The sequence below is a fragment of the Ischnura elegans genome, chromosome 1 (genome assembly GCF_921293095.1).
Source record: "Ischnura elegans chromosome 1, ioIscEleg1.1, whole genome shotgun sequence".
Taxonomy (NCBI): domain Eukaryota; kingdom Metazoa; phylum Arthropoda; class Insecta; order Odonata; family Coenagrionidae; genus Ischnura; species Ischnura elegans.
The window spans coordinates 63,513,206-63,525,510 of NC_060246.1; the positions used below are offsets into that span (position 1 = coordinate 63,513,206).

A 12,305-nucleotide genomic window follows, 5' to 3' on the forward strand; every position below is an offset into this window, starting at 1 on the left:
ACAGCTTCTCAGGGAACCAATATTACCTGAACCTAATGAAATGAGTAATGTTAAAGAGATGGAGGATGTGGAGTCGGTAAATTTCGGAGATGAAGGGAGCTGGTAGAGTAATAATGATGAAGATGACTAATATTCCGCAGTTCACATTCTGTGAAAAACGATTTTATGTGCAAATCCTGTGTTTATGAGTATATTTTTAACGTAATTAGTTCATTAAACTAAGAAAAGCGCATTACTATAGATTTTTAAAATGATTTTCTGCATATTTTTCTAAGTAACACGAAATTATTTTGTAAATTAAACTTTATTTTTTTTCGTAAAAACCACCTTGAAAAGGCCTATGTTAGTGTTATTTTGTGTTTTGTCTATATTTTGGCAATTCTGAATATTTTAACGACAAAAGCTCTAAGTTTTTTGGGAAAAATAATTTTGTCCCGCTAGATTCGCAATTGGGACCACTGTGCAATGGTTTGCTGTCGACTCATGCTTTGTTTATATGAATTAGTTGTATGGATTATTGTTGCTTGCACATAAATTCCAGACTTCCAATTGAGTTCCTCATTTTATTGTGAGAATTTTCAAATTTTGAACGAAGTTCTACGGTCAGTATTGACGGATTTAATGCATAAACTATTTCCATGTTGATTTTTATACTGAAAGCGAGATATACATTAATATTTATGGTAGAATTACGTTTAAAAATTGTAATTGCTGTTCAAAAGACAAAGAATTCAATTATTAGTTAATATTTTTTGAGAAAGAAGCAAATATTTATTTTGCAAATTAACTGAATGAACAATTGTGTGACTACGGTCCCTTGCCACAAAGAGGGGTAATATAAGACGAAGGGTCTAGGTACATCCTCCCGGATTTTAGCGCTTGCGGCCTGTGTTGGGTCCCGAAACTAAGACTTTGCGAACCCACCAATGTCATAAAAGTAGGAGAGCAAGGAAATGTGTATTTTCGGCATTCGCCAGCCTGCATAGGAAAATCTCAGATGAAAATTTTTGGTTTTCGTCTCCCGGGTCAAGAAACGTCCTGCCGCATATTTTTGTCATTAGTAGCAAAAGGTTTAACTCTTAATAGAATGTGTGTGCATTAGGATAGTTTGGACCCTCCAGTAATTTAAGTAAGTCAACCAGCAGATTCCCATGGCATTTTGGCTACTTTGTAGACACCGTGTGAATGTGGTTTAGAAATCCTCCTAACAAACAAGTTGCCTTATTTCCTTCAATTGTTTCTTTGTGGAAATCATGAATTTTATCACTGCATGGGCCGCTTTCCGACGCGACGAATTTCTGCGGGCCGCCGCTCACGGCACATCGCCATGAAATCCAGAGTCGTCTCGTCGGAAAGCGGCCTGAATTTCACGGCGCCGTGCCGGAAACGGCAGCCGGCAAAAAGCCGTTTCGGCTAAAAGCTGCCTCAATCTAGCACCGTTTGTACTTCACGGCATAGACGGCGCACCACCACTTTTTGCCATCATCAGACGAGCCGGCTTTGCTCCAACGTCGTCAACTGCATGGCATGCTTTCAAATAACCATTGGTCTCAATGGTTGTCTTCAAATGAGTCGAATCGCGCAGTTGACGGCACGGCATTGTCGACAGTCACCAAGGCGCCCATTTCAATCCGGCGTGGCAGTGCGCCGTGAAATACACACAGTGCTACCTTGAGGCTACTATCAGACGCACGGCGCCGTGAAATTCAGGCCAATTTTAAACGAGACATCTCTGTGGATATCACGGTGGCCGGCGAAAAGTCATCGCATCTGAAAGCGACCTTTGATGACATCTTTCGACAAGAAAGACATTTTTCAAAAACCCTCTTGCGAGTAATGTTTTCGTACGAGTTTATTTACGTTCATTATGAATATATCAGATCAGTTACTAGTTTTCTTTCGTTATTAATGCTTCATACCCTCCGGGAATATTTTTAATGCACTGAATTTGAGCCGCTTTGAATTTTATACTAAAGGTGAAAACATGACTCCGTGATTTCTCGCTGATGACTCATTTACGATCATCAAATTCTATTGCGCAGTACCGTTATTCTATCTCATATTGTTGAAAATTAGATTTCCACAGGGAAGAATGACGCCTCGGTAGCTTAACTGGCTAAAGCACTCGGCCGGAAATCGAGGGATCCGGGTTCGAATCCCGGTCAAGGCGAATGATTTTTTCCCTGTGGATTTTTCGCACAATTGTGCATTGCGGGTGACTCCCGTAAAGTTATCACCGTGGCTAGTCCCGGTATACTTGAATTAGCTAAGAAAGCTATTAAAATCTCGGGTATATTAGAATAATGTACCTTTAATATACGCCTCGACAAACAATTTCGTGGGGGAAGTATGAGCAGAAGAAAAAAATTATGAAAATCGCATCTGAGTAGGTGAAAATCGCCGTTGAATTGGAGAAAATCGCGATTAACACGAAATTCGCGTATTCACGAGAAAACCCCGGAATTCACCTTATCGCATTTGCGACTTTTGCATGTCCCTAGTCATTACGTTTCAAAACATTGAGCACTGGGATTACAATTGGGGTAATTCAGATATAAAAGCAAATGAATCAGACACACCCACCACAAAGGAAAAAAATTCAGTGGAATTTAAACCCTCAATCCCCCTCTCTATCTTACCTCTCAAATACCTTTAGTGATGCCACTACAGGAAATCAACCTTAGTTAATATATATGTATAAATACTCTCATGATACTTTCATTTGCATAACTACTTACAATGACTCCAGTCCATTTAACTTCTTTGCTCAAAAGGTTTCTCCGCATCCAACCTGGTTAGCTTTCATAATTCTTGTCCCATAAAAATCTATAATTGAAACAAGTTCAAATTTAATAATGTATTGCAAATGTTTATCTAATCATAACCCATAGAATTTGTGATAAATAATGATCTTTGGTGACAAAAAATAACTCATTAAAAATTATTAATAGACCTATAAAATTAAGCTATTATCATATTAGTTATGTTCTCTCTTTCACTTAATTCTTTGAAAAGGGAATAACATACCCAGCGTTGAACACTGTTCTGGCTAAGTGGATACCTGTATGTGAAAAAGGACGTTTAGGAACATTAGTGTTTTCAGGTATTTATTTCCTATGAATATTGGGTCATCACTAAATTAAGACTAATTTTAATAAGAAACTTTCCATCTTATTGATTTTTTCTTGTATTTTCACCCTACTTTACAATAAGTTATATTTGATATGATTTTTAACCTATACTGCTTCCTACAAACTGCAAGTATTTAGACTCAACAGCCTGTTAAGGAAAATTCCCTTGTCCCGGCTTCGGAGGTGGGAGGGAGACCCAACCCGGTATGCGAGATCGGGGTTGTCATGGTGTGGCGAAGGAAAACCCCTAGAGGGAAAGTTTTTATACACCCAGGGGGTGCATTTATTGATTTCTCGCTGAATTTCACAGGACCGGGCACCTCGCTTAAAGACTCGCTGAATTTCACCGGAAGGCTTTAAATTCATGTTGGGATGAGCAGCGAAGCATGTGTAGTACGCTGTTCAGCCGCCTTTGGTGCTCCAACAGAAGCAACTTACATTATCTGAGGATATTTGATGGCATTCCTTACTTATTCTTCCCGAAAATTTTTTAAGTCCTTTAGCTTAAGATAAGCTGCTTATCAATTTTTTCCGTAAGAAAACTATAAGAAACGGATAACTCTCTTACTTTGTGCTATCTCGGAGGCTTACTTGCAGGAAATTAGTAACACCATGTCAAAAATTAAAAACACATAACTTTCCACATAGAATATTAAATAGCTTCACAGACCACATTTATGCATAAAATATTTAATAGCTCATCATTCTTTCATCACCTAGAGCTTATAAGCACCTATCAAGGTCCTAAAAACACAATGATTCTATGCGCAGAACAATGGTATGTTGAATTATTGAATTATTTGGGTGTAAAGTTTTCAGAGGTTCTTTATTTTTGACATCATATTACATGCTTCAAATTACCTTAAATCATCGAGTCTCCTAAGCACTTCTCTATTTACCTCCACCACTCCAAAACTTGAGGTCAGTAGAGACCTGATTAGTGTCATTATGATTTAGATAGATTTGTGTATGCAAAAACAATAAATTCAGGAAGACAATATTCATGAAAAGATATATTTGTATACTACAAAAATTAAATGAAATATAGGAATTCAATGAAATTATCAAATAAAATTTTTACTTTCAATTATTCTCTAAAATGTAACATCAATAATTATCATTTTGGATAATGCACCTGCAGATATATACACGGCTAGTAAGTTAATTTACGACTTCATACTCAGGCATACTCAAAAATGTTGACTTCCAAACACTGCTTCCTCATCAATAGTTGATTTTATCAAAGTGCACTGGCCTCAATATCACCTGCATTTACTGGCCTGATACATGCAGGGCATAGAATTAAACACCTCCAAGCCTTATTTATTTCTCAATTGGGTGGGTAATCATTTTAGAATTACAGCACACACTATTTCCACACCTGCGGCATTCATGTATACATTGATGCAATTTATGGATAAAAGCAATCCATTTTAAAATGCAAGTTTGTACTTGTTTTAGGTTTTGTCATTTTGTGCATCATGAAAAATGGATTTATAGCAAAGAGACTATTACACCATGTTGGGTTTTATGCTGAGTAAAAATATTATTCGTAATTACTAATTCCACAGCTCATCAGTGACTCATTTTACTTTTACAGGAGCACAAATGGGAACCATAATAGGAACAGCTCTCGGTGGACCACTCATTACAAAGTGGGGATGGGAGAGTGTTTTTTATTTCTTTGGAGTAGTAGGAATCTTATGGTTCATTGCATGGTGCACATTATGCTACAGTACACCACAATCTCATCCTTGGATCTCTACTGAGGAGCTAGCATACCTTGAAAAAGAAATACCAGCACAAACAAAGAAACAAGTAACTATGCTTATAAAATTTAAGAGTTCAATTTGTTTGTTAAATAGTATTTCATCCATTATTACCCTTCTGACCAAATTGCTGTTTTTATGATGAATGGTTCTGTACCAGTATTTACATATAGTCTATTTTTAAAGTCACCAAAAAAATGGAGGTCATTCAAAAAATTCAGGAAAACATTGCAGAATAACAAGAATTGTTCTGCAGGCACAAAGATTCACTTCTACTGACAGACAACAAGATATGTAAGGATAAATCAAATACAACTATACACTAACAATTAACAATTCAGTAAAATCAATGACTTGACTAATCTATTATGTAATATATGTAAATACAAAAGCATGATATTTAATTGAGTATTTTAAACACAAGATAAAGACGAACAACTAGGAACAATTGTGGCCATGTAACTGAACGTAAAATGTACAAAGTTTGACCACGCTCAGCAGTAATCATAAATCAAGGGACAACAATTAAATATAAACACATTCCTAACTCAAGCATTATAAGAATTGATTAAAATTTATTCTACTATTTTCAACAGAGAAAACAAACTCCATGGAAAGAAATAGCAAAATCAATACCTCTATGGGGATTGGTATGCGGTCAAGTTGGGCATGACTGGGGGTTTTATACCCTAGTGACGGACCTGCCAAAATACATGAAGGACATCCTCCACTTCAATATCAAACAGGTAATAAATTATATATATACACTGAGTCTCCTTCCTAACTCTGAGGACGGTGGATGTGTGCCACCGAAAATTTAGTACCGTGAGTGTTTTTTATCTTTTTTTTGTGTCATGTGCTTCTTCCCAACCCGGGGTATTTTTATGTTTTTTATATATATTGTACCTATATTTACCTCTGAATTTATAAATATATATATATTGATTTAAAATTTCCGATCCAGATTTAATGTCTTCAGAGAATTTGATTGCGAAGCATCCGGTGAAGGGTGATATCCACAGATATTTGGATCCGAGGTATCCGATCTGACCATCCTTAGTGCTCACCGATTCTAATTTCTCGAGGAATTTTCTATGGAATTTAGAAGGGTAAAGGCAATTAAGGATTGCAAAAAAATTAATTAAAAGCCACTAATGTTAACACAAAAAATTTCCCAGTCCTCTTTAGTCTCCCCTACCCATGAAAGGAGGGTAGGGGGTTCTAAATCAGAGAATGGGATGGGTAGGGTAGACACACACAGCCAGTCATCCCCATGAAGCTGTCAGCCGAAAAAAAAAAACTCTCCTTCGATGGATCTTCAGTATATTTTGTTTTCGTGCAATTTTTCTCATGAAATTTATGAGTATTTAACACAGGAATGATCAGGGTAAGCTGCATACCTATAATGACCACTAACAGTCGATTGACTGTTCGCCCTTTTATTGCGCTCTTTCATTCGTTTTCCCTCCATATTTTTAACTAACGAGCGTAGAAGTGTTCCAATTATGTTCTACCGTTAGATGTAGTGTTAGGAAAAAATTGAACTTTGCAAAAAATATTAATTTCATCTATAAAAATTTTAATGTAAAATAAAAATGTCTCACTTGCATAGTTAAAAGAATAATACGTCATGTGTTTTTATACATAAGTTGCATTTCAAAACATGTTATTTGCTGTAGTTTCATTGGTTAAATACATATATCAGAGAAAATAAAATAAAATCAGCATGAAAATGAAGCCCTACAAATTTAGTCTCAAGGTATGTATTGTTTTACTCTCTTAACACATTTTCAAATTTTCTGATTATGTTCATGTCATTCACAAATATATTTGGGAGACACTTACTATGTAGTGTTAAAAAAAGTTATTTTCCTGGAACATCGAAAAACAATAATTTTTGGACATGTAAATAAAAAAACGTGGTTTTTTTTCTGGGTCAGAAACTGTGGAGCAAAGGAGATGTATAATGCCGATATCGGCACTTCTGAAGATGCCCACTGGAATTCAGGTGAAACTGTCATCACCTAATGACAAACAATGCAGTGAAAACCCAAAAAATCAACGAATCAAAAATGCCACGGTAAACTATGATACAACAAAAGAGACAGCGCTTAGATAAAGTGACCAAAACTGTGGAATGAGATGCGTATTTGAATCTCAAGGAGATACAAAAGAATGCTTTTGGTATGTCATTATGCATTTCGTTTTATTGATCCTCTGAGTCAGTGATTAAACTTTAGCATATTAGTAAGACGTCTTATAGTGACCAAGCAGGACAGGATAATAAAACTGACATAGGGAGTGCCGATCGACCCAGACATATATTCAAACACATTGAGGAATATTGAAGGAAATCATCAGAAGAAGCGACAATCACGGAAAAGCGAGACTGTGTGAAAGCGAACGAGTTCACGGGGAGGTGGTTGGAAATATCCATGATCGTTTATTTGACACTGATAACGATCACCAGAAATGCCTCTGAGCGACAGACCACATCAATTTCGGGGAAGAAAAAACAACTCACACCTTTGTGCCTCAATCGGTGAAGATTACAACTGCTATCATCTATGAAATTTGTTTAAGTTTTGTCGCATTTGAAATAAATCTCATTCTTCCAAACAACAGAGCATAAAAAAGGTTTCATTGAATTTATTCGAAAGGCATAGTTTATATTGGAGGATTTAGGGGAATATGACCAGCTCTGGTGAACCAGATGACCATAGAGTGAACTGAACTACGGGAATGGGTGACTACAGCATCTATGACAAGACAGTGACCAGGATGCAAGTTGTAACACGTCCCCAAAAGGGTATTCTCCGGGCGCTCACGGGCAGCCCTGCAGGCAATGCGGCGTGCAGGAGAAACGGAGGTGTGGTGGCTCCTGGCTTGGTTGGCAGCAGCTACGCACAAACACAATGATGAATTTCACCTAAATAAATGTTCATCACTGAGCTTAGAATGCTAAGTAGTGACTCTTTATGATGCAACATACCTTGGTTGTGCTTATGTGTCTCTCCTTCACATAAATTGTAAAATCATACGTAAAAAATATATTAAAGACATAAGAGTCAAACTTGAGTAGTATTCGTGTGTGGTAAAGTGCACCCTATGATATTTGACAAAATTGACAGCAAGGATCGGTAAGGAGAGCTAAATTACGGTATAAAATACAAAAACGGTCAATTGACCGCCCCCAGTCTAGTCCTAGTGTTAACGGTGGTTCTGAATCAATAGCCCTGAATAATCACTTGCATGATGTAAAAAATGCAATATTGCTACATAGGTAATCTGTAATAGGTGAGTGATAAGTGGGTGAAATCACAAGATGGTGAGGTAAGGTCCTCCACCTGCAAAACCAAAGGTTGCAGGTTGAGTCCCACCTGGGTAGATGGCCCCTACCCAGGTCATGGATGTTTGCGTTGAACATTGTTAATATGTATTGTAAAGACAGGTATGTGCTGTTTTCTGAGTAGTTGGAAATTAAAAAGTTAAATAAATTTACCTTTCAGTGACTGATGATATAAATACGTTTACTCTTAAATGGTTAGGAGCCATATAGTGACTAATTTCTAACCTTGTAGCATATCCTCAAGATTTAAACTGATATTCCATGAAGAGGTCAAGAGAACAATAATTCAACATCATCTCATTTACCCTCAGCCAAAATATTGCGTTTATATAGACCTTCAAACTTCGTTTAAAATTTGACAATGCTAAGAAAAAGATGAGGAATTCAATTCAAAGTCTGCAATTTGCGTGCAAGCAAAAATTATCCATGCGATAAATACATATAAGCAATACATAAGTTGACCGCGAACCAATGCCGCAGGTATGGTCGTAAACCCGGATAGGAGGGAGCATAACTACTCTCGGAGTCCGAGATAATGCAGAGTACCAGCGGGGAGGGGTCAAAAAAGGTTCCGCGAGACCCTTCTTAACAAATGTCCTCCAAAAATGCTCCGTACCACAAGAAAGACGAGTCTCTTTGGGCTCAGTACAGCAGTCATGCTTAGAAGAAAACTCCACCGTCTCGAAAGGGTTATAGCATTCTTTGTAGTAATGACAGTCTACTTATTATATTGAGGAGTTATGCTTGTAAACAAATAAATAATTTACAAGGAAATTTTTAACAAGGCCAGTCTATGAATTATAAATGCCAAGAGAAATGAAATTATAGTAATGTTAATTTTAAGGCTGCTGAAAAAAATATCAGCAAAGGATAAATATTTAATACTTCAAATACAACTTTTATTATTTCTATTCCATTAGAATGCAGCCCTTTCTTCGGTTCCCCATATTGTGATGTGGTTCGTAGCAATTTTCAGTGGATGGATAGCAGATTGGATACTGATCAAGCGTTATTTATCAGTAACAACAGTCAGAAAATTGTTCACTACGATTGGTGAGTTTTGCTGTACACATTAATTCAAATATATAAAGTACCTACCAATATTACCTCATTCTCTGAAAAAAACCATGGTATTCATCATAAGTGAATTTTAGTCAAGCTTAATAAAAATTTTGTGAGCGTAAATATTCATAGATATGAATAATATTGTCATTATCAAAATTAACACGTTGCGTACTAGGGTATTTAAATTCCTAGGAACGCCGAGATTGGAAATATGTGCCTATTAGGGCGTAATGCCTTTGGTTTAAACATGGTTAAAAAGCTAATGTTTAGAATATAACTTTACCCAATCAAACGTTATGATGCATCAATTCATTATGAATAACGAACAACAACTGAAAACGTACTAACTAATATGTATTGTACGCTTTAAAATTGTTTAGGTTGACGCGCCTAAATTACGAGAATCTTTGTCATCTGTCCGGAACGTTCGGGAAAAAAATGACGAGAATTCTCGCCATCCGTACGCAACGTGTTAACCACCACTAGTCATTTTAAAAGATTTTGGGATAAAAGAATTATTTACAAGCATGGAAGTTAGTTGTACAGGGTAAATATTGTAGAACAGAAATAATAATTTTGCATTCACCATTATTGCTTTGAAACCCAGGGCAGGGAAGTATCGCCCAGTCTGTCTTCTGTCTGCCCAATCTAACTTCTATTTTCTAAGCTCATCACTACACCATCTTATTTTCTATTGATGCATTTCCTCAACTTCAATAACACAAAGAACTATTTCAACAGTAAAAGTTCAATATGAATCCAATTTCAATCATTTTGGTTGCCTCATAAATATCTGCAGCTATATCACTCACCAATCCAAATTTCTTACACAATTTTTAAATCAGGAAAGAAAGCTACACAGAAGACAGCTTTTCAATACACCATTCGACACCCTTGAAATATCTTAGCTAGTGATAACCATTTTGCCTGCAATTTCCACGTATTTGACCTTTCAGTAGGCACAAGGCTTCATATTTAAGACTTATACCAGTAGGCTATGATTGTAGCCCCTAACTAAGGCCTGTTTCACATGGATGCGGATGGTCCGCGTTCCGTGCTACGTGTGCACGGCACGGGGAGCAGTCGCTGCTGTTCACATTGGTGCGGATGAAATCCGTCCATGTCCGGCACAATATCAGCTGGTGCGGCTTGCCTAGGTAGAAGATCGCCATACTCCCAAATGCTTTTCTAGCAATTGCTGTATACCAGGTTAGAAAAAACGGAAGAAAGGTGCCCATAAAAGGAGGTTTAGGGTGTACCCTATTGTGGCACAAAGAAAATTAAAAGCAGTTTTCTTGGCCACATTTATTGAAGTTCGTCGTGATGAAAGTTTTTCAATTATTTTTGCATGTCCACTTTCACTATACCTGGTGAAAAGATGCACTCGCACTGTTGTCTCCAAGCTCGCTCTATTTCCAATGATAAATCTGCTTGGTCCGCATCAGCCGTCCGCGTTCATGTGTGAGCACAAACCTGTCTCCATGGCCCGTACGAGCAAGGATGATCCGTGGGGCCACACGGATGGCTCCTCCATGGGCAGACGGTCCGCACTCATGTGCAAGCTTCCATTAATGTCAATGGAACCTTATCCTTGCGCGTAGAGCGGACCATCCGCGTCCGTACGAAACGGCCCTAAATAAGTAAATACTGTCTATTAAAGTTGACCAAAAGCAAAACAAGATTAGTTTGAGGAGTTCTAACATCTAATCAAAGCAAAGAGTATATTGCAACAAAAACCATAAAACAGTCCATTATTTCTAAGTTGGATCATACAATTTAAAATATCCTCTCCCTCATTGCCTTACTTCAACTAATTTTTTCCTAAAGTAGGTGTGTTTTTTTGGACATAAAATCGTATTGCCCATCTTTGAGTAGAAGGCATTCCCACAGTTTTTGTTTTTGTAAACGGAAATTTTGAAACAAGGAAACTAGATCAATTCTTAACTGCTGTTTTCAGAGAACAAATTGTAGATGCCCTAAACCCTTTCGCTACTGTGAACGTACCTGGTACGTTCGCATGGCAGGCTGCTGTGAGCGTACTTTTACATCCTCCCTGCCATGCGTTCAGCGCTTTTGCCGCATGTGATTTGGTAGGTTTCTTGAGGGTGGGCCACAGCTAACGGGTTAAAATCAAAGAATTTTTAGTAAACAACTCAAATCACAGCAAACTTAGAAACCAATGGCTCAATTGAAAATTGATTGGTTCAGTGAATTGGGCAATACCAAGTGTACAAAGTTGCATTACATGCAAAGTGATTTTATGCATAAAACACATGAGCTCAAAAAAAAGATTTATAGAAAGAAATTTCATGGGCAGAGGATTTGAAGTATATCACCCAACCTAAAAATACAGTTTGTCTCGTACTATTTGTAGAATTGAAAATATTTGCTTTGTCAGAGTTCTTCAAACTCTGGTGGATTCCTATTTCCACAGACAGAAAGGTTTCTTTTTGATACTTTTCCTAAATGTCAGGCAATAAAACTATTTTCTCACTAAAAAGTGCATATGAAACAATTTCCTAAAATATTAATTCCAGAGAATTGACTCTTGGTTGATTTCATTTTTATAATTTTACCTTTAATTTTTTGGCTCCATATCATGATCTAACTAATGAATTTCCTTATTAATACATTTATAGGCTCCATTGGTCCAGCAATCTTTTTAGTTGCAGCTTCCTATGCAGGGTGTAACAGAAAAACAGTTGTGGTACTATTCACCCTAGCAATGGGCCTGATGGGAGCATATTACCCAGGAGTAAAAATTAATGCTCTTGACTTAAGTTCAAATTATGCTGGTCTGTTAATGGCAATATCTAATGGAATAGGAGCTATTACCGGAATCATCACTCCATTCCTAATTGGAGAAATAGCTGCCAATGTAAGTATCAATATTACACAGTTATTTCAATTTTTAAATGCCTAAAATACATCTCTCAATTAATTTGCCTTTTTTCATGGTGGGATCTCAGCTCAATTCAATACTTTCCTGAA

The 12,305-nt window shown here is 36.9% G+C and overlaps 1 protein-coding gene across 4 annotated transcripts in view; it reads left to right on the forward strand.

The window, feature by feature from the left end:
* The window catches only part of LOC124161938 (putative inorganic phosphate cotransporter), an 84,885-nt gene that overhangs the window by 49,947 nt on the left and 22,633 nt on the right, over window positions 1-12,305 (forward strand). For all 4 annotated transcript variants that reach the window (XR_006865451.1, XM_046538215.1, XM_046538207.1 and 1 more), the window contains 5 exons: window positions 3,016-3,103; window positions 4,732-4,949; window positions 5,497-5,646; window positions 9,170-9,302; window positions 11,954-12,192. Coding sequence is in view for 3 of the 4 variants with exons in the window: in XM_046538215.1 (XP_046394171.1) it covers window positions 3,016-3,103; window positions 4,732-4,949; window positions 5,497-5,646; window positions 9,170-9,302; window positions 11,954-12,192 (828 nt within the window). In the remaining variant the exon portion in view is untranslated. The remainder of the gene's footprint in view (window positions 1-3,015; window positions 3,104-4,731; window positions 4,950-5,496; window positions 5,647-9,169; window positions 9,303-11,953; window positions 12,193-12,305) is intronic.